The sequence below is a fragment of the Dipodomys ordii genome, unplaced genomic scaffold (genome assembly GCF_000151885.1).
Source record: "Dipodomys ordii isolate 6190 unplaced genomic scaffold, Dord_2.0 Scaffold13, whole genome shotgun sequence".
NCBI lineage: Eukaryota > Metazoa > Chordata > Mammalia > Rodentia > Heteromyidae > Dipodomys > Dipodomys ordii.
In genome coordinates, this window is record NW_012267229.1 from 16228270 (window position 1) to 16251872 (window position 23603).

The following is a 23603-nucleotide window of genomic DNA, read 5'->3' on the forward strand; positions in this document are numbered from 1 at the left end:
AGAGGGTCTATATCCTCATTTACTCTACAGTAAACATACAGTAAATTACTATACCAGAATTATTAATTGAACTCTCTCCCCTCCCCCATAACAATGGGCTACTTAGAACTAGCACTAGGTATTTAGTTAGTATAACAATTCAGTGAACAAATGGTGAAGATGATTTTGCTCAATTCCTACCTTCAGGCCTATTTCATCTAAACTAATGAAGTAGTAAATCTCCCCTATCCTGATCTTATACAATTGAACTTTAAAATGTAAACACAAGCCAGGTGCCAGTGGCTCACATCTGTAATCCTAGCTACACAAGAGGCTGAGATCTAAAGCTCACAATTCAAAGTCAGCTTGAGACTCTTATCTCCAATTAACTACCAGAAAACTGGAAGTGGACACTGTGGCTCAAGTGGTAAAACACTCACCTTGAGCTGAAGAGCTCAGGGACAGTGCCCAAGCCCAGAGTTCAAGCCCCACAACCGACAAAAATAAAATGAAATGAAATGTAAATGCAGAAGGTTGGGAATGTAGCTCAATTGTAAAGCACTTTCCTATCGGGCACAAGCCCTACATTTGATCCCCAGCATGAGAAACAAAACAAAGCAAGTAAAAGCCTAATAATATTTAAATGTAGAAATCCTATAACTCCATATTAAAAAAAGGGGGGGGGGTAGGTAGAGAAGGTGGCTCAGTGGTAGAGCGCTTGCTTTGCATACATGAGGCCCTGGGGTTCGATTCCTCAGCACCACATAAGCAGAAAAGGCCAGAAGTGGTGCTGTGGCTCAAGTGCTAGCCTTGAGCTGAAGAACAGTGCCCAGGCCCAGAGTTCACAAATGACGAGAGAGAGAGAGACAGAGAGACAGAGACAGAGAGAGTGAGTGTGTGTCCTGGAGGATCACACAGTTTTTAAGTCAGACACACCAACTTGAATTAACCAGCAAAATGCTGGAGTGGAGTGATGGTTCAAATGATGGAGCACCAGTTGTGAGCAACAAAGCTGAAAGCACAAGGCTCTGAGTTCAGGCTTTGGAACCAACACACAAAATAAGGCTCATGTCTATAATCTTAGCTACTTGAAAAGCTGTGATCATGGGGCTGGGAAGGTAGCTCAGCGGTAGAGTGCATGTCTTGCAAGCATGAGGCCCTGGGTTCGATTCCTCAGCACCACATAAACAGAAAAAGCCGGAAGTGACACTGTGGCTCCAGTGGTAGAGCACTAGCCTTGAGCTGAAGAGCTGAGGACAGCGCCCAGGCCCAGAGTTCAGGCCCCATGACCGGCAAAAAAAAAAAAGAAAAGAAAAGCTGTGATCACAGTTCAAAGCCAGTTTAGGCACACATGTAAGACTTTTTCTCAACCAGTATCTTGGTACAATGGTATGTACCTGTCATCTGAGTTCTGTGGGAGGCTGTAATTGAAAAGACTACGCCAGGCCAGAAAAGAGGCTTCATCTGAATAGAAAGAAATTGGGCAAGGTGACTAGTGCCTGGGAAGTTCTGGTTACAAAGGAATGCCTAAAATAGGCGGATCATGGTTTAGGTGAGCAGTGGGGTAAGAAACCATACTTCAAAGAGAACCAGTAACAAAAAGGTTTGCCTGGGCTGGGAAGGTAGCTCAGTGGTAGAGCGCTTGCCTTGCATGCATGAGGCCTGGGGTTCGATTCCTCAGCACCACATAAGCAGAAAAAGCCAGAAGTGGTGCTGTGGCTCAAATGGTAGAGTGCTAGCCTTGAGCTGAAGAGCTGAGGAACAGCGCCCAGGCCAGAGTTCAGGCCTCATGACCAGCAAAAAAAAAAAGGCTTGCCTCATCAGCAGAGTGCCTCATAGCAAACGTGAAGACCTAAGTTTAAACCCTAGTACCACCAGAAAAGAAAAGGTAAAAATTTGACCAGCTATATCACAAGGGACAACATGTTTTATAATAAAACATTAGAAAGCAAATGGAGTAATTATAACATTAGTCTTTAGAGAAATGTAAAATAAAACCATAACGAAAGGCAGGACTAGTGGCTATGCTTGTAATCCTACCTTTCTACCTCCTCAGGAAGCTGAGATCTGATGATCACAGTTCCAAGCCAGCCAAGGCAAGAGAGTCCATGAGACATATTTCCAATTAGCCACTAAAGAGCTGGAAGTGGAACTATGATGATAGAGTGCCAGCCTTGAGCTAAGTGACAGCAGGCAGACTGTTCAAAGCCAGCCCAGGCAGGAAAGGACGTGATACTCTTATCGTCAACAAACTACTCAGAAAAAGCCAGAAGTTGCATTGTGGCTCAAGTGGCAAAGTGCTAACCTTGAGCAAAAAAAGTTCAGGGACAGCACCGAGGTCCAAGCCCCAGGACTAGTACCAAAACAAACAAATAAACAACTAGAGTTTAAAAGTACCTGCTAGCAAGCATGAAGCCCTGAGTTCAAGTGCCAGTACTGCCAATAAACAAACCATAATGGCAAAGAATGAATAGATTAACAATGCCAAATGTTGGCAAGGATATGAAACTCTTAAACATGGTTAATGAAGGTATTAAATGTTAACGCTCTGAAAAACAATCTGGTAACCCTATTTTCAAAACAAGAAGGCCAGGCGCCGGTGGCTCATGCCTGTACTCTAGCTACTCAGAAGGCTAATATCTGAGGATCACGGTTCAAAGCCAGCCTGGGCAGGAAACTCCATGAGACTCTTATCTCCAATAAACCACAAGAAAACTAGAAGTGGCACTGTTGCTCAAGTAGTAGAGCACTACCTTTGAGCTGAAGAGCAGAGGGACAGCAAGAGTTCAAGTCCCATGACCAACAAAATAACAACTACTAAACATCTATGTAGCCAAAGAGAATTTCTACTAGTAGATTTTTTTTAATCCAAAAGTAAATTATATCCATAACGATTTGCCAAAGAATGCTCAGAATAGCTTTATTCATAATAGCCAAAAACTTGAAACTTCCAATACCCACCAATAAAATGGCTCAACAGCTGGTGCCTGTGGCTCACCTATAATCCTAGCTACTCAGGAGGCCAAGTTCTGAGGATCACAGTTCAAAGCCAACCCAGGCAAGAAAGTCCATGAGACTTTAATTAGAGACAATAATTAGAAGTAACCTGTGGCTCAAGTGGTAGAGCACTAGCCTTGAGCTGAAGAGCTGAGGGACAGCGCCCAGGCCCAGAGTTCAAGCCCTATGACCGGACCAAAAAAAAAAGAGCTCTGGGACAGTGCTCAGGCCCAGAGTTCAACCCTGAGACCAATTTAAAAAAAAAAAAAAAAAAAGAATGGCTAAATAGTCATGTTCAGAGAAAACAAGCAACCAAAGAAAATTACTGTTTTTTTTAGTTTTGTTTTTATTTGTCTGTCAGTTGTGGGGCTTGAACTCGAGCCTGGGCACTGTGTGTCCCTGAGCTCTTTTTGGTCAAGGCTAGCACACTAAAACTTGAGCCACAGCACCACTTCTGGTTTTCTATATTGGAGAGTCTCCTGGACTTTCCTGCCCAGGCTGGCTTTGAACTGTGATCCTCAGTTCTTAGTCTCCTTAGTAGCTAGGATTACAGGCATGAGCCACCAGTGCCAGGCTAGAAAGTTACTGTATGTAATAAGATACATCTGGAAGCTAAAACCTACTGACTCTACTTATGAAGTTTTGAACAGGCAAAAACTAATCCATAAGGAAAAAAAAAAAAAAGAAAAAAAAAACTAATCCATAAGGAAAAGAACAGTGCTTGTGCTCCTTACTTCTGCAGAGGAGGAGCAGGTATTGACCAAAATGAAGAGAATTCTAGGAAGAGAAAAGTTCTCTATCATAATAGGAACGTGAATCACTTGAGTGTCTGCACATAACAGTATACTTAAATACCTGGAAATACTGAACTTAAGACATGTTGAAATATTTCAGTATAGTGATACCTGAAACTTTTTAAAATATACCAAAAAAAATGGTTGAACAGGTAGACATGTAAAAAACAGGAAAACTGAAGTCACAGAATCTAAATGGTGAACATATAGGTATTCACTGTACAAATTTTCAGCTTTTCTGCATGTTGAAAGTTTATATAAGGGCTGGGAAGGTGGCTCAGTGGTAGAGTGCTTGCCTTGCATGCATGAGGCCCTGGGTTCGATTCCTCAGCACCACTTAAGCAAAAAGAGAAAAGCCGGAAGTGGTGCTGTGGCTCAAGTGGAAGAGTGCTGGCCTTGAGCTGAAGAGCTGAGGGACAGCACCCAGGCCCAGAGTTCAGGCCCCAGGACCGGACCAAAAAAAAAAAAAGAAAGAAAGAAAGTTTATATAATAAAACATTGGAAAGTTAAATGGGCTGTATAGACCCTTCCTCTGCTAAGACTGTAAAGTACAAAAACATTCAGTGATTATCACTAGAGATGTCACTGTCATGCTTTTTGGATTCTCAAAGATCTAAACAAAAGACTTGATCTGGCCAAACACATGCAATGGACCATTAGTTTCTGTAATAGGACTCATTTTATTGTGGATTAGAAAATTTTCTCCTAAGCCGGGCACTGGTGGCTCACACCTGTAATCCTAGCTACTCAGGAGGCTGAGACCTGAGGATCGCGGTTCAAAGCCAGCCCGGGCAGGAAAGACCGTGAGACTCCTATCTCCAATAAACCACCAGAAAACCAGAAGTGGCGCTATAGCTCAAGTGGCAGAGCGCTCGCCTTGAGCTGAAGAGCCGAGGGACAGCGCCCAGGCCCAGAGTTCAAGCCCCACAACCGACAAAAAAAAGAAAGAAAATTCTCTCCTAATCATTACCAATATACCACTTTTCCCCAAAGCTGGCCTATAGTCAAATGCCAACCATATTGATGTGGCTTCTATCCAAGAGGCCAGCGCTTTGTGCAACCACTGTCTCACTGGATTCATCAAGCCTTTATAAACAATATTTAGAGGGTTTGTGTATATAGCTACAGTTGGAACCTGGTCTTGCTCATGTTAGGAAAGTGCTGTTAGTTTTATTAGATGGGCCTTGAACTCACAACCTCCCTGCATTCAAGCTGGGATCAGAGGAATGTGCCACTCTACCCAGCTATAATTTGCTGTTTTTCATTCTTTGAGCCACATCTTTTCCAAATCATGTGTATCTTTTATCTGCTTTCAAGCCAGTCTCTTATTGTAAATGTGGTTAAAACTCCTGAGCACTCCTCAGTCCTGTATTTTGTGAACAGGTGCACCTTCTAAAGCAGAATCACCTTTAATACATTGCTATTATAAAGCTACATAAGGGCTAGGAAGGTGGCTCAGTGGTAGAGTGCTTGCCTCACAAACATGATGCCCTGGGTTCGATTCCTCAGCACCACATAAGCAGAAAAGGCCAGAAGTGGCGCTGTGGCTCAAGTGGTAGAGCACTACCCTTGAGCTGAAGAACTGAGGGACACCACCCAGGCCGAGTTCAGGCCCCACAATCGACAAAAAAGAAAAGAAAAAGAAAAAAGCTACATGAGCTTTCTACCTTTTTAGGATCAATGATTTACAAAACTGTGGAGCACTGGTGGCTCATGCCTATAATTCTAGCTACTCAAGAGGCTGAGATCTGAGAACTGTGGTGAAAAGTTGCCCTTCCCCCGCCCACTAGACAACAGGAAGTGGGGCAGCTGCTCAAGTGGTAGAGTGTTAGCCTGAAGCAAAAAAGCTCAGGGACAGTGCCCAGGCCTCTAGTTCAAACCCCGTAACTGACATTTCTTTTTTTTTTTTAAAACAAAACTATTTTAAAAGAGGTCTAACTGGGGCTGGGATTGTGACTTAGGGTGGAGTGCTTACCTAGCATGAATGAAGCCCTGGGTTCGATTCCTCAGTACCACATAAATATAAAAAGCTGGAAGTGGTGCTGTAGCTCAAGTGGTAGAGTGCTAGCTTTGAGCAAAAGCAACTCAGGGACAGTGTCCAGGCCGTGAGTTCAAGCCCCAGGACTGGAGGGGAAAAGAAGAAGAAAAGGTCTAGTCAAGCACTGGTGGTTCACGCCTGTAATCCTAGCTACTCAGGAGGCTGAGATCTGAGGATCACGGTTCAAAGCCAGCCGAGGCAGGAAAGGCCATGAAACTCTTTTATCCAATTAACCACCTAAAAACCAGAAGTGGCACTGTGGCTCAAGTGGTGGAGTGCTCACCTGGAGCTGAAGAGCTGACAGACAGCGTCTAGGCCCAGAGTTCAAGCGCCATGACCGACCAAAAAACAAAGTGGTCTAGCTATATGTAGTAGTCACCAGATTTTTATGTACTCCCTTCTGCTAGCAAACATTTTTTATTATGATGTCTATAATAGCTGGGACACTGGTGGGTTAGACCTATAATCCTAACTACTCTGGAGACTGAGATCTGAGGTTATGGTTCCAAGACAGCCTGGGTAGACAAATCAGACTCCTACCCTAATCAACCAGCAAACCTGAAAGTGAGCCGGGCACTGGTGGCTCATGACTGTAATCTTAGCTACTCAGGAGCTTAAGATCTGAGGATTGCAGTTTGAAGCCAGCCCTGGCAGTAAAGTCTGTGAGACTCTTATCTCCAGAAGTGGGGCTGTGGCTCAAATAGTAGAGCACTCGCATTGTGGGAAAGAATCACAATGACAGCACCCAGGCCCTGAATTCAAGTCCTAGGACTGGCAAAAAAGAAAAAAAAAAAAAAAAAAGCTCGAGAGAGTTCCAGACTTGAACAAAAAAGCTAAATAAGAGCAAGAGTCTGTGAGTTCAAACTCCACTACCAGCACAAAAAATATCTAACAGTCTTGCCATTTCCACACTGTCTCCTACAATTTGTTCTCTATTTTTACTACAAACTATAAATTTGACTCCAGCTAAAAAAAAAAGTCATCTTCCTTTGCTAGGAGTCATTGGCTCACACCTAGAATCCTAACTACTCAGGAGGCTAATAACTGAAGATAGCAGTTAAATCCAAGATAGTCTTACCCCAATTAACCAGCAAAAAGCCCCAGCTAGAGATTTTCTTAAGTAGTAGAGCCCCAGTCATGAGCAAAAAAAGCAGAGTCTGAGTGCCTGAGTACAAGTCCCAGGACAGAGGGATGGACTGACAGATGGACATGTGCGCGCGCACACACACACACAGCTGGTGGCAATAGATGGACATGCACACGTGTGTACACACACACACACACACACAGAGCTAGTGGCTCCTGCTTGCAATCCTAGCTACTCAGGCTGAGATTCGAGGATCACAGATTCACACACACACACACACACACACACTCACTCAGGCTGAGATTCGAGGATCACAGATACACACACACACACAGCTAGTGGCTCCTGCTTGCAATCCTAGTTATTCAGGCTGAGATTCAAGACACACACACACACACACACACACACACACACACACACAGAGAGCTAGTGGCTCCTGCTTGCAATCCTAGTTATTCAGGCTGAGATTCAAGAAACACAGATTGTAGCTGGGCAGGAAATTCTGAGAATTTAACTTACAAAAAACCTGGAAGTGAATTTAACTAGTGACTAGTGACTGACACAAAGCAGATATTCTTAATATTTGTTGAAATAATGAATGCTAAGAAAAAAAATGATAACCGGGCTGGGAAGTTGGCTCAGTGGTAGAGCACTTGCCTTGCGTGCATGAGGCCCTGGGTTCGACTCCTCAGCACCACATAAGCAAAAAGAAAAAAGCAGGAAGTGGCGCTGTAGCTCAAGTGGTAGAGCGCTCGCCTTGAGCTGAAGAGCTGAGGGACAGCGCCCAGGCCCAGAATTCAAGTCCTACGACCGACAAAAAAAAAAAAAAGAAAAGAAAGAATCTCATTCTCCACCAATAGGGTGTAACTTGCACTTCATTTTTCATGGCACTCTTTCCCCTGCCTTGGGAAGTTCTAACTCTGGGTTTTATTGGATCCAACTCAGTGCCTGATGACCTGAGATTTATTCATCAATCTTTCAAGCTCAGGTGTTTTACTTTCTTTATTATCAAAAGCCTATCAAGGAAAAGCACTGAGCTCCAATTTCTAATTCCTTTTATCAACTCTAGGTCATGGTGTACTTTTAAGAGAGGCTTCAAGGGAGAGAAAATAGGATCTAAGTGTCTGGGTGACAGGCTCACCCTTTCATCAAACCAAAGTTATGCTCACACCTGTTGCCTACCTTGGCATGATGGAGCAGCTCACAGATCCTGGTCAAGTCTTGGAAGCCAGTTAGGAAATCCTTCATAGGCTCCCCATGGATGGAACACCACACACTAATTTCTGGTAAGACTGGAGACACATTCATAACCACACTTCTCTCCTTTTCAACCTCCTCAAGGAATATGGAGAAGGTACGTTTTCTTAACCATGAAAACCTCTCAACTTAATATTCTCCAAACTTAAAATCAAATATATTTCTCAAACTAAACCAAAACTACAAACTTTCTTTTTGAGACGGAATCTTGTTATGTGGCCCAGGCTGTCCTGGAATTCAAATCCTGCTTTCCAAGGAATTCAAGTTTCAGCCTCCCAAATCTGGGATTAGAGAAGTGTACACACTGTTACAAATCCTTAATATTCTTTATTCATACATATCATAGGGCTAAAATTATATTCATATAGTAAAACTTTAATAAAGTATAGATTCATATATTAAAAAGCTTAGCTTCCACGGCATATGGCAACATTATAAGGCTTAGAATGTTCATATGCTCCTAACAAGTGAAAAGTGGGGAGAATTAAAAAAGGAAAATAGACAAAGGATTTCCCATCCAGCTGTACTGAATGGGAAAAAAAAAAAAACACTAATCCAATTCTATCACCATCAAATTTATCCAAAGTGGAATAAACCGATGCACAACTCTTCATAAGAGAAGCTATCTTGTGGAGACAATTGAATACAAGGAATGCAGGATTCATTAGTACCAAGGTTTTCTCCACCCAGAAGTCCTGAACATGCTTACACAAAGCCTCTACCTGCTCATTTCAAAATAAGTTTGGGTACTACTCTGTGGTATCTGACTGTGGACCTGGAGAAGTCTTACCAACAAGGAATGTTTCTGTCTCTCCACAGTATACTTGGAACTGAGGAACTGAATAGACATGGATGGACCTGGGCAAGAGACCCTACCCAGCACTGATTCAGCTGACAGTACTGCTGCCAGTTTTGCTTCCTATGCTTTACCCAGTCAGGAATAGTAGTCTGCAACTTGTAAGTCATGGAGGCATCTAGGAAAATTCTGTGTGCTCCATACTATCAATGAGATCCTAGTAAAGTTACTTTCCTTCTCTGTGTGTGAATTTTCCCATCTATAAAATGGAGGCAATAATACCAACTTTACAGGGTTAATGTGATGTGAAGTGCTCCCTGCTTGGCACAGAGTAACTACTGTGCACCAATTGTTCTTTTAGTGTTCACAAAGGGGCAAGTGAACCTTTGGGTCCTTGAGCAGTATTGTTAGCTCCTTATTGGTTCATGTGGACACCAAGAAGGAATGCTTCTGCTCTACTTGTTCCAGATGACCTAGACAGCAGAACAGAGACTACCTCTGAAAGGAATAAAATCTCTTCCTCTTTTAAGCTGCAGTACAGAAATGCATCAGTAGCTTAAAAAGCAATACAACAGTACACAAATCAAAATTTTAAGTTCCATTCTCTTGGTCCTCTGTAGTTAATGATCCAAATACACTATAGATTTTCAGAAATAGAACAGGTTCACAGAATCACATAAGTTTACCAGTGGGTAGGAGGATAATGTAGTTTAATTCTATTTTGTAGAAACCAAAAGGAGGAAATCACGGTGACTGATGGGAGCCACAACTTCATTCCCTAAAAATGTGATTTCTCTGGCTACTCATTTCTGCAATAGCTCACAAAATTCCATCATTCAGCCAATCTGAAGTACTCTTGGCCACTAAAATAGTAAAGATCATGTAGCCTACCTCCATGACCTACAGATCTATACTAACCATGCACACAGTTGGAAAAGTCATCTATATTCATCACTCTCCCTATACATCTGATTACTGGGTCAAGAAGGGAGAAATTGCTGGAAATCACATTTACAGGACTTCACCAAAGGAATACATTTTAACAGTACCAATATGCTAGAATTCACCTCAGAAAAGTGATGTCTGCCAAAACTTATGAGTATCTACTGGGTAGTCAATTTCTCCCACATAATCCCTGCTGTAACTTACATCCTTTTAAGGACTATCACCAAGGTGTGAGGCAATATCAAATCCCATTCTCAAAGATTCTCAGGGCCGGGCACCGGTGGCTCACACCTGTAATCCTAGCTACTAAGGAGGCCCAGATCTGATGATCACAGTTCAAAACCAGCCTGGGCAAGAAAGTCCATGAGACTCTTATCTCCAATTAACACCAGAAAACCAGAAGTGGTGCTGTGGCTCAAGTGGTAGAGCACTAGCCTTGAGCTGAAGAGCTAAGAGACAGTGCCCAGGCCCAAAGTTCAAGAACCATGACAAAAAAAAAAATTCTCAGAGCAGAAGCATTGTCTAAAACCTTCGCATAGCCAATGTGCAGTGATCTGCATCACACACAAGCGTGCCAAGCAGCAGACAAGAGAGTTCATGGAAAATAACCTATTTGTTCTTCATAATGTCTATCCTCACTGGAGTAACTCATTTGAGATACTTAGAAGATATTAAGAATATTCTTCAAAATTTCCATGCCTCAAAATACAGAAATAAAGGAATGAGTTCAACAGGCAACTACATTATAGCCACAGATTGGTGAAACTCATCTCTTGAGAAATAGGTGTGTTTCCTTTTCCATTATGTGCTAGATGTGCAACACTTCTCAAAATTTTATTTTTACAATTTTATCATGTAAAATTATACATGGTTTCAACTATGGCTAGCTGTTCATTCATAGTAGGTAACATTAAATGTGAAGGCAATGAATGTTGCTGGGTACAACCTGTTAATTTCATGGTCAGTTAGCAGTTGTATGATTCCTGATATTGTAGCCAGATTTACAGCAGTGGCTCAAAGGCCACATAATAGAGTGTATACTCACAGATACACACATATAGTGTATACACACATAGATACACACACACATATAGACTGTGCCACCCTCCCATTCCAACCCAATGTGTTAAGTGGAGGGTGGTGTACAAACTTCAAAGTGGAACAAGAGGAAGTCAGCAGCAACACCTGATGGTACAACTGAAGATCCTCTAAACAGATGGGCATGGTGGTTTATGCCTATAATCCTAGCCACTCAGAAGGTTGAGTACTAAAGGACTGAGGCTAGACACTATCTCCAAAGTAACAGCTGTAGGTATGGCACAAGTGGTAGAGCACCAGCATGGCAAGTATAAGGCACTTAGTTAAATAAAACCCAGTACTGCCCCCTAAAAATTGATCCTTCCAGCAGTTGAATTTCTTAACCCTTCTTTCATAGTTTGTAAAGATTAACAGGTCCTTTGTGGAAGCACAATATGGTGAACTTTTAATATGAAACACAGGGCATATATATGACTGCCCTTATTCATTAAAAGCTTTAGTCTCATTGATGACACTTCAAATAAAGCTCAGTCCTGGTTACAGCAGATTTAGTGTTATCAACAGGCAAAAGGAGAAATGGCACAATGGGCTGAAACACAATGGGGGTAGGCCCATTTAAATGTAGCATATATAGCTTAGCTCACTCCTGGGAAGTTATGATTCTGTTCTACTTTTCCATTTCCCCCAGCCTTCTCATCAGTTGATGAGCAGAGGAGCTCATCATTAAGTCATCAATTGATTAGGAAAAATGAATGTTACTAAACCAAGTGTCTGATAGCTAGGGTGCCAATTCTAATGACCTGCTTTGTCCTTTCCCCCCTTTCTCACTATGCACGTTCTCCTGTATGTTTGAACCATCAACATTTTCACTGGACAGACATCTCGGGCTAAACAGAGACCAAGTGATATGGTTAATGAACTTTTCCCTACCACAATGTACTGACCCAATATTGTATATGGGGCTGAAAAGTTTGTTATCAGCTGGCTTTTTTCTCCTCCTGGACTCTTCAGTAACTTATCAGTATGTAGAATAGTGTGCCACCTTGGTTGCTTATTGCTAGTTATGTTGATCCAGAAAAGGAACCATATTTTAGGATGCTTTTGAGATTCTCAGACACAAAATAGTTCAGACCACCAGGAAGAATAAAGTATCAACATTTACCAATAGAGGAACTTGCTTTATGGTGTTGAACAAAAGGCGTTTTCTCAGGAAGTCACATCAGAGAATTGTACTATGGCCATGGTACCCTCTTTCCAAAAGATTTTATAGTAATAGAAAAGATTTTATACTAAAAAGATAAAACTGAAATTTTAATAAAAAAGCAACACCACATCTAGATTCCACCATATCTCATAAAAATTCTACTTTGAATCTGGACACAGGTGGCTCATGCCTGTAATCCTAGCTACTCAGGAGGCTGAGGTCTGAGGATCACTATTCAAAGCCAGCCTGGACAGGAGAGTCCATGAGACTCTTTTCTACAATTAACCACAGAAAACCGGGAAGTGGCATTGTAGCTCAAGTGGTAGAGCACTACCCTACAGCTGAAGAGCTCAGGGAAAGTTCCCAGGCCCAGAGTTCAGGCCCCATAAAAGAGAGAGAGAAAAAATTCTACTCTGGGGAGCACAGTGATGGATGCACAACTGATACTCTCTTACTGATCAATACTGCGAAGCAAAAAGCAGTAAATGATAGACGTGATCTTTCAGTCACCCTTCACAGATGGTATTTGAGGGGCAACTGATTTCAGTTATTTTCCAAAAACTTATTAGTTGACCTTAATCACTTAAAAAGGGCTGCTGAGAATAGTGGAATACCTCTATAGTGCTAGCTACTCAGGAGGCTCAGGCAGAAAGATTGCTTGAGCCAGGAGTTCAAGGCCAACCTGAGCGAGTAAGATTCACTTATCTCAACAAAAAATAAATGAAATTATATATTCATAGTCTAAAAACTATAAAACAAACAATATCCCTGTAGAGACTAAACACTTATATGATACAAGTAAAAATTTTAAGAGCTTTGGTTATCCTGCAACTTTAATGCGGGATTAAAAAAAAAAACTTCATTTGCTTAATTTTTCAGAAGCTTTAACAATACAAAACTCAGATCAATGTCAGAAAGCAGTATTTTTTATTCCTCTTCCTTCCCCACTCAAGTATCTCATAGTAAATTTAAAAAAGCTTCAGAGATGTGTAAAATTGAGAATCTACTCTAAAGATTTGTTTTCTCACTTCCATTTCTTTCCAAGTCCACAAATGAAGTCGTTTGCTAGCAAAACACCCACAATAAAATTCTGAAAAGACAGGATTTGAGCTAGAATCAAGTTTCCTCCCTGCCGTTCCAGGCATCCTCTTCTTTCCACACTTCAGCACTAGCAGACAAGAAATAAGCAACAATTGTTATGTCCAAAACCACCAAGTCCACATTTCCAAAGGCACAAAATATTTCAGTTTAGGAGGGGAAAAAGTAATGTGATAGCTCAGTGAAGTAAGTTTGTGTAGTTAAAGCATTAAAAGTATCAGCCTTTATTTTGTGACAAGTTTATTAAACAGTATTCAAAGACTTCATCTTTATAAACAAACAAAATAGTGCTGAATAATGCCAAGGCAGTGTTTGATGGCAATGCTGAGTCCATATTTTCAACAAGCCATTTAACTGAGTTTGGGTTTTAAAGTTTCGATTACTACAGAACTGCCAATAAAACAATTTAAGCAAAATAATTTAAATGTGGTAATTTGGTTCCAGTATTGAACCTTAAACTCAAGAACCTGGCAGCACTCTTGCTCATAGCTGGTGCTCATAGCTGGTGCTCTACCATGTGAGCCAGGCCAGCTCTTTGCTGTTTAATTGGAGATGGAGTCTCACACACTTTTCTGCCCAGGCTGGCTTTGAACTGCAATCCTCTAGGTTTCAGTCCCCTAAGTAGCTAGGATTAACTGTGTAAGCCATTGGCACCCAGCTGGAAATAAAAATTTTTAAGTGATCACTACAAAAATTTCTTCCAAAAGCTTTAACTAGCAATTTTACATATTCTTTACTTGGCTTTCAAGTGTTCTTAAAATTATGAGTGGATTTTTACAAATGTGTCCCAAAATTGTACATAATCACAAAATCCAGTAAAACAGTTGTAATTTGAATAAAGCTTTTATGTTTCCTTATTTTTATTCAAGGTGATGATAACCACCTAACAACACCCATGTTTGCTTACTTCCATAGACAGTCCTAAATTTCCATCTAGTGGATGAAACTGACCTTAACTTTATTGAATATTACTACCTCAAATTTTTAATTAAAAGTCTGTAATGAAGTTTTAATTGTCAATGCTTTGACAAGTTGGAATACAAGATTAGCAACTACATTTTACTGTGTTGCATTAAAACAAAACAAAAAAACAGAATGCAGCCACTAATAATCGTACACCCAAACTATAGCATAAAACACAGAATATTCCCAAGTTATTCTTGCACTAAATCTTTCACGGAAGTTCAAAAACATTTACAAATTTTCTTATTTATAAAATACATTTGTGGGTTTCTCTAATCCTTTAAACCAAGAAAAATAACCACCAAAACTCAGGAGAAAAAAAATTAAGCCTAATGGAAATATCTTCCATTAAAATGTCTAAGTCACCAAGAACAGACAATAAAATGTACACATAAAATTTAGAATACCGTGATAGTGTTTACAAATGCACACTACGTTGAGCAAAGCTTTACAAATCCTTCATACCATACAAAAGAAATGAGAAAATCATGCAAATTCAATTCTACCCCCAACCTAGTTCTTAAGAGACAATTTGTAAGAACGGTATGAATAGTTTCACAAACACATTTTCATTATTAGAGAACAAAAAACAAAAAAGCCTGAAACTCTAATGCCCAGAAAAAAAAAATAAAACAGTATGCTTAGCAGTTAGCACTATGTTAATAGTCTCAGGTATACAGAAATCAAGTTCCAGAGGGCAAAGCATTTAATTATATTTCACAACCAGCACTGTTGTGATTCAACAAAATAGGAAGCACACTTTCTCTCCAATTTCTACACAAACCACTATTTTCTGAATTTATTTGACAATGAGATCAAGATATCCTTTTTAGTATTTATCCAAAATGTAGAAACTAGATGCCATAAAGTGTATGGATTATTTAATAAGAATGTATGATCATAAAAGCAAAATAAATTATGAAAAGGATAATAGGACCCATTTTTCTAAAGTGAAAATAACTTTTCAAAGTATAAAATAATCTGTTTTAGAAACAAATGCCCAAACAGCACTGATATGGGATTTTTTGTTTGTTTTGCACTATCTTTGGGATTAGAAATCATTAATAATATGTGAAATCATAATACCTAGGCGGTACCTAATTATCTGCCAAGCCAATTTATATTTGTGATTTAACAAAAGACCCACAACACAACTCCCATTTTGAAAGTCTGAACAATCCTTTCCTTACACAAAACTCCTGGGCTGTCAATCCTCTATTGAAGTGATGAAAAGGCTTTTTCAAATCTCACCACACAAATGAAACTTTCCACTCCTAAATTACAAGCCACTGTATTTCAAATGCTCCACAAACTTTTACATCCAAAAGGCACTACATATTTTAATAGGAAATACTATTTTATAAGTCTAATCTCTTCATAAACATATTGGTTTGCAAGATGTTAGGATATTTCAAATCAAAAGGGCCATGTAAACAATAACATTTCCATAATAATTCACAAATCTCCTATTTTGTTTATCATGTGACACATCTTTAGAGCATTTTAACTAAAGAAACCCTAGTGTCTAATGTGTCAGTAAGACATTGTAAGATAAATGTTTTATAAGGAAAGAAACTTAACCACCAGAACCTATGTGGTCCTCCTACTTTAGTGTCCTGAATGCTAAAGAATATTAAAGCTCAAGGAATCTCAATTGTTCCTTTCTGACAACTGCACTTGTCATCTGCATAAAGAATTTTTCTTTTAAACAGTATCAAAATTGCACAGTATAAAAAACCCTCCAAGTTAACAGGATTAATACTTATCAACCTATATCATGAACCAGCACATATATCATATAGCTAAGACTTTCAACTTTAGTTTTAAAGCCAAGATATTATACTCTTTCTTATGAGTGGACCCCTCTGTTTACTAAAAGGTAAGTTGGGACAAAAGAAAATTGCTAAAACAATTAGTCCATAACAGACAGGACTTCTAATCAAGGACCTAAAACACTAATTACTAAAAGTGACTTCTGGCTTGCAATGCCAGCCAAACAACATACAGTTTTTAAGCTTACTAAACTAAAACTTGGCGGTCAAACCAAAAAGGCTCTGGTAGGTAGAGGACTTCATAGTTTATTTTTTATGGCAAAAATCATTCCACACAATTTTAAGTGTGACATTAGAAATCAAAATTCAGGGTTATAGCACAAATCAAGTGTGGAGTTTTATATTTAGAGATAAAACCAAAACAGTTCTGCTCATTTACAAATGAGTCAATTAGGCAAACAAAGCAGCAACATCTGAAGCAGGGCTGTCTATACATAAGAACCTTTAAGAAGCAATAAAGGTACATACAATGAATCTGTATACAGAGATTTTATTCAATTTTAAAAGAAAATGAAGATTTTAGACAAAGCTTTGACCCTATAACAAAGCAAATCTGTCCAGCTTTAAATCAAATTCCAAGAGTAGCCAATTTCTGTTTTTTATCAGCTTTCAAGAGCACCCTTGATGAGCTCCACTGACATTTCTGTTATCTTAATCCCATATGGTATAAAACAAAACCAATCTAGACTCCTTGATAAACTATATATGTCGTTGAATTTTACAAATGGTTTCCCTAATGGTAAGCCAAAATCATTTTTTGTGTTCTTTCCAGATAATTTACTGTAACATACAGCAATATTGATCCTGGAAGTGAATTGTAAACAGTCAACCAATGCTCTATGTTATAAAAACCAATCTAAATGCAATTGGGACAATCCACAGGTTCTAACCTGGAAATACTAAGAAAACAATCTGGATGCATTAATCACAGGAATATGAAAATCTGCCCATAAAGAACTGATGTGAACAGCTAACCTAATACAAGTTTTACTTTTCTTGAGCCTATAGGCCTATCATTTAAGTCAATAACAGCAGCTGTGGCTTCATCTCGAGATTCGAAGGCTACCATAGCTTCACCTGTAGGCATACCTTTCTCATTGTATTTTAAACACACTGAGCCTGGGATTACTTGATAACCATAAAAGAAATCTAAAATCTCATCAATAGACACAGTGAAGGGCATGTTCTGTACTTTAATAACTGTAGGTCCTGGTTTTCCAGAATTAGATCCAAATCCAGGGGGACCACCAATATGGATAGGGCCAGGGCCAGGGCCAGGGCCAGGTCCAAAGGCTGGAGGCCCACTCAAATGCCCAGGTGCACTTCCAAGACCAGGAGGACCACTTCCAAAGCCAGGGGGGCCACCTAAACTACCAGGGCCATTTCCAAAATTCTGAGGCCCCCCTCCAAATCCTGCTGGCCCACTTAAATTATTTGGTCCACCTCCAAATCCTGGAACTTCCAGTCCTAGACCAGGCAAACCACTGCTTCCAACTGAAGGCATACCAGGCCTAATATCACCAAAGGCCCCTCCTAATCCTGGAGGAGGGAGTGGGGGTGCAAAGGCATTTGACCCACCAAAATTACCAGGGAAGTTAAATGGAGGCCCGTTATTGGCTTCCTTTGATCCTACAGTCAGGAAAGCATGTTCTTCACCTCCTGCACCGGGCATCCCTGGACCGGGCATCCCTGGACCAGGTATCCCTGCACTGGGCATCCCCACACCAGGAATTCCCACACCAGGTATTCCTGCACCAGGTATTCCTGCACCAGGTATAGGTCCTGCACCAGGCAGTGCAGCACTCGGCAGTGGTGCACCAGGCATTCCAGCAGTGGGCATTCCTGCACTAGGCATTCCAGCAACAGGGATTCCAGCAGCAGGGATTCCAGCAGCGGGGATTCCCGCAGCGGGGATTCCCGCAGCAGGCATTCCCGCAGTGGGCATTCCCGCAGTGGGCATTCCAGCAGCAGGCATTCCAGCAGCAGGCATTCCTGGTACTGAAGGATTACCTGGCACAGGCATCTTTAATCCCTTTTTTCCTTGGGCAGGGGGATTTTTCTCAATCTCCCTCATATCTTCTAGGGTAACTACATGAACAAAAGCTTCTCTCCCATTCAGTTTTTTACGGTGTAAGTGTTCAGACTTACGTGCATCCTCTTCATTTTTAAACTGAACCAATGCCTGTCCTAGACCTTGCCCATTGTTATCAACAAGCACATGTACAGCATTTTCATCCACTGGGATTCCTTCTAGGAACTGAAGAACATCCATCTTCGTAATGCTGAATGGAATATTTGTTATGTGGGCACAGACTTTGGCAGAGTTGACATCCCCCTCTTGATTTAACATAACTTCCCTCTGGTCATAGCTGAAATTCTGAAGTCTTTTTCGAATTGTATCTATCTTTTCTAACATACCTTTCTTAGTAATCGGATGAACTTGAATAAAACGATTGCCCATGTACTGTTTATGACGACATAGAGCAGCTTTATAGTCAGCCTCATTTCTGAACTCTACGAAGCCTTCACCCGTTGCTTTCCCATTGGGTCCATAAGCTATATAAATACTATCTTCCACAATATCCAACTTCTTAAAAAAATCAATGACATGTTTGTTTTCTGCTTCAAATGGTAGTCCTTTCAAGTAAACACAAAAACCAGCCTCATGTGGCGACCTTGACCTTGACCTTTTCTGCCCACCAGGCGATTTTGACCTGGGAAGTGTTTGAGGAGGGGGATGGGCTTGTCCAGAAGGTGTCATACTTTGTTTAAAAGTGATGTGGCCTCCAGCAGCCACCCACTGTCTCTCTGTGGCAGGGCTAACTTCCACATAGCGTTGAATCATCAGCATTCTGTTTCGTTTCAAAGCTTCAAATGTATCTTGAGGAGAGAGAAACTTAACCAATCCATTCCCATTATTTCGACCTACATGATCTTTTAACAAATGCACTGCATCAACACGGAGCCCATGGAAAAAATCTCTGACATCATTTTCCATTGCAGAAAAGGGCATTCCATGCACACTAACATACAGATCATCAGGGTTGATGGGAAGTGGCTTCACGCTGCTTTGAGAGTTCATCTGGATAGGGTTTACAGGATTTAATGGACCCAAAAACATAGGGTTCATGTTATTGTTCAGATTCACAGGTGCTCCAGAGCCATTCATTCCAGCAGGTAGAGGTGCCACAGGTGGAGGATTCAAGGGTGGCATGCCTGACATGGGTGGTAGTGGGGTCATAGGTGGCACAGAAGGGACTGGGGGAATAGGAGGAACAGGAGGCACAGGAGGCAATGTAGGTACTGGAGGAGGAACTGGTATTGGGGGAATGGATGGCATCGGTGGCATAGATGGCATTGCTGGGATTGGAGGAATTGGTGGTGGTGGGACTGTGTTCATTGGAGAGGCTGTACTCGGAATAGTGGAACTGAACGTTGGGCTTCCAAAAGAAGCCCCCATATTTGGAGGAGCAGCTCCTACGCTGGCTGTAGAAAATGTCTGTATATTTTTGTTGCTTTCATGAACAGAAGTTGTAGCAGTAACTACACTTGGTGAAGGATTATTAAAGTTGGGTACTGTTGTAGGTAAATTTACCCTGCCACTCATTCCCGAACTAGGTGGCGGTCCTGATCTACTAGCATTTGCTGGTGGTATATCTATGTTGGCAGTTTCAAAACGCCTACGACTCAGTTCAATCATATTCTGCATTTCCGTTTTACTACTTAACAACAGTGTTACTTTTGACCCTTTAATTGTACCACCTGTGCGCATCATACCAAGCCTTGCATCTTCATCAGTGGCAAAAACGATGAAAGCCTCACCCAGTTCACCCCCTACAATATGCACGCCCCCATCAGGGATGGTCAATCCAGAGAAGAAGTGACGAATGTCCATGGTCCCCGCCACAATTGGGAGACCTTGCAAACGGATGACCACAGCCATGCTGCGCTGAAACCACACACACCTGCAGATGAGAAAAGGCAACGGCCAAGTCAGACTCCTGTTCATTATACCAACTTTTTAACTGCAAGAATGGCCAGCTACCATATTAGGCCCACAAGCTATCACAGGCAATGTCATTAATTTAGTTTAAAAACTGAGAAGTGTAATTTACAGCGTAAAACCTGAACAATTTCAACTTCCATAGACATTCATTCTACAAGCAATTAGAAGTTCCCATCCAAGACTAATGAGTTTCAGAGAAAAAACAAACAACTAGACAATAAAATCATAAAATATATCACTCAGACCACTAATTATTTATACTTAGTAAGATTTGAAAGAAATGTAAAGCCAAATCAGGAGACCACATTCAACAATCTATTGGGATGAAAATCTAAGACTGTATCCAAGTTAATATTTAAAACTGATTTAGTATCTTCCCTATACGCTTGACGGTTTTATAGAGGTCAGTTTCAAAATCCAAAAGCAGCAGAAAACCGTAATTTTAAATACTTAAAACTTAGAAATAGCACTGTAGCTCAAAGTGGTAGAGTGTAAAGAGCTTAAGGACAAGGCTGGGAATTGGCTTAATAGTAGAGTGCTTGCCTAGCACCCATGAAGCCCTGGGTTCCATTCCTCAGTACCACACGAGCAAAAAAAGGTGGAAGTGATGCTGTGGCTCAAGAGTAGAGCGCTAGCCTTGAGCACAGAGAGGTTCAGCGACAGAACCCAAGCCCTGAGTTCAAGCCTCATGACCAGCCCAAAAAAAAAAAAAAAAAAGACCTAAATAAAAACTAATTCCATTATTTCATCCTGAAAGTTTTCAAGCAACTAGTGGCTCACCCCTGTGAGCCCAGTCACTCAGGAGACTGAGATCTGAGTATTCAAAGCCAGCCCAGAGAGGAAAAATTCATTAGACTCTCATTTCTAATTAACCAAAGGTAGAAGTGGAACTGTGGCTCAAGTGGTAGAGTGCTAGACTTGAGCTGAGGGACAGCGCCCAGGAGCAGAGTTCAAGCCCCACGACCAAAAAAAAAAGTTTGCAATCTTCTATTTTTATTAAAATACCTATGGAGTCGGGGAAATTAATCTTCCTTCTATGATTATTAATACTACCTATGGAAAGGTAGATATGGGTAGCTCATACCTGTAATACCAATTACTTAGGAGAATCACAGTTCAATGTCAGCCTGAGTAGAGTCCATGAGACTCTTACCTCTAAATAACTACAAAAGAGCTGGAAATGGCATTGTGACTTCAAGTGGTAGAGCACTGGCCTTGAAAACAAAAGCTCAAGGACATTACCCTGGGTTTAAGCCCTAAGAGTGGCACACACACTCACTACTGAGTGCTGGCTGCTGGTGGGGCTCATACTGTAATCCTACCTAATAGGAAGCTGAGATCTGAGAATCCTGGTTCGAAGCCGACCCAAACAGACAAATCTGAGAATCTTAATCCCAATTTCCCAGGAAAAAGTCAAAAGTGGAGGTTTGGCTCAGGTGGTAAAGTGCCACTTGAGTGAAAAAAACTAAGTTGGGAACAAAAGAATGAATTAAACTCCAGTTAAACCTATCTATGGAATTACCACTATAAACAAAGTTAATTCATACTAAGAATCTAAAAGAAATACTAAGATAGCCAAAATCTAATTTAACCAATACTAGTCTAAAAAGTAGAAACTGTTTACAGTATGATTACTGTGGATGTTCTAATTAATTAAAATGCAGGTCAAATACTTATTCCCAAACTCTTGACTTAAAAAAAAAAAATGCAGGCAGGCCAGGTACCAGTGGCTCACACCTGTAATCTAGCTACTCATGAGGCTGAGATCTGAGAATTGAGGTTTAAACCTAGCCTGGGCAGGAAAATACATGAGACTCTTTTTTTTTTTTTGTCAGTCGTGGGGCTTGAACTCTGGGCCTGGGCGCTGTCTCTCAGCTCTTCAGCTCAAGGTGAGCGCTCTACCACTTGAGCTACAGCGCCACTTCTGGTTTTCTGGTAGTTTATTGGTGATAGGAGTCTCACGGTCTCTCCTGCCCAGGCTGGTTTTGAACAGTGATCCTCAGATCTCAGCCTCCTGAGTAGCTAGGATTACAGGCATGAGCCCCCAGCGCCTGGCTAAATACATGAGACTCTTATCTCCACTTAATTACCAGAAAACTGGAATGGATACTGGAAATGTGGCTTAGTGGCAGAGTGCTTGCCTACTATGCATAAAGCTCTGGTTTTGATTCCTCAGTACCACATCCAGAAGTATGGCTGAAGTGGTAGAGTGCTAGCTTGAGCAAAAGAAGCTTTTGCCAGGACTGGCAAAAAAAAAAAAAAAAAACCACAGAAGTGGAACTGTGGCTCAGAGGTAGAGCAGTAGCCTAGAGGAAAAAAAAAAAAACAACAGCTGGCAGGAGTAGCAGCTTGCACCTGTAATCCGTGCTACTCAGCGGAGATTTAAGGATCATAGAAGTCAGTCTGGGCAAGAAAAGTTCATAACACTTATCTCTAACCACCAAAACCTGGAAGTGGAGATGTAAATCAAGTGGTAGAATGCTGCTGGCCTTGAGAAAAAGCTCATCAACAGCACTTAGGCTCTAAATTTAAGCCCCAAGACAAGCACAGAAATGAGTAATGATGGTCAAAATACTTTATATACATGTGTCAAAAAGAACAATGAAACCTGCTGAAATTGTTTTAAGAATGAAGAAGAGAGAATGAGGGAGAGACAGAAAGGGTGAAGGGTTTTGAATGCTAGTCCTAGGGCTTGAACTCAAGGCCTGGGCACTGTCCCTGAGCTTTTTGTGCTCAAGGTTAGCACTCTACCGTCTGAGCTACAGCTCCATTTTGGCTTTTCAGTAGTTAATTGGGTATAAGAGTCTCATAGACTTTCTTGCCCTGGTTGGCTATTAACCACCACACTCAGATCTCAGTCTCCTGGGTAGCTTGGATTTTTTTTTTTTTGGGGGGGGGGGTCTGGTGGTGGGGCCTGAACTCTGGGCCTGGGCGCTGTCCCTCAGCTCTTCAGCTCAAGGCTAGCACTCTACCACTTGAGTCACAGCTCCACTTCCGGGTTTTTTCTTTTTGCTTATGTGGTGCTGAGGAATCAAACCCAGGACCTCAGGCATACAAGGCAAGCGCTCTACCACTGAGCCAACTTCCCAGCCCCAGTAGCTTGGATTTTAATGTGAGCCACCAACACCTAGCTTGAGAGGGTGAGTTTGACTGAAGTACATTGTATACATGTATGGAATTGTCACAATGATGGGACTAGGAAGGTGGCTCAGTGGTAGAGCGCTTGCCTTGCATACCTGAGGCCCTGGGTTCGATTCCTCAGCACCACATAAGCAAAAAAAAAAAGCCGGAAAGTGGTGCTGTAGCTCAAGTAGTAGGTGCTGTAACTCAAGTAGTAGAGTGCTAGCCTTGAGCTGAAGAGCTGAGGGACAGCGCCCAGGCCCAGAGTTCAGGCCCAAGGACTGGACCCAAAAAAAAAAAAATCAAGACTCTTATCTCTAATAAATCACCAGAAATCTGGAAGTGGCCCTGTGGCTCAATTGGTAGAGCACTAGCCTTGAGCTGAAGAGCTGAGGGACAGTACCCAGGCCCACAACCAACAATACCACCAAAAAAAAACCCAACAAACT

At 41.2% G+C, this 23603-nt stretch overlaps 1 protein-coding gene across 6 annotated transcripts in view; it reads right to left on the reverse strand.

Moving 5' to 3' along the window:
- Cpne1 (copine I) overlaps window positions 1-23603 on the reverse strand; it is a 45878-nt gene that overhangs the window by 13164 nt on the left and 9111 nt on the right. Inside the window, exon 1 of one of the 6 annotated variants that reach the window (XM_013010882.1) lies at window positions 19851-19911. The exons of 4 other annotated variants lie outside the window; for them this stretch is intronic. Coding sequence is in view for 1 of the 2 variants with exons in the window: in XM_013010878.1 (XP_012866332.1) it covers window positions 16999-19971 (2973 nt within the window). In the remaining variant the exon portion in view is untranslated. Of the gene's footprint in view, window positions 1-16644; window positions 19994-23603 lie in introns of those variants that run through there. One more of the 6 variants, XM_013010878.1, reaches the window with a different exon arrangement.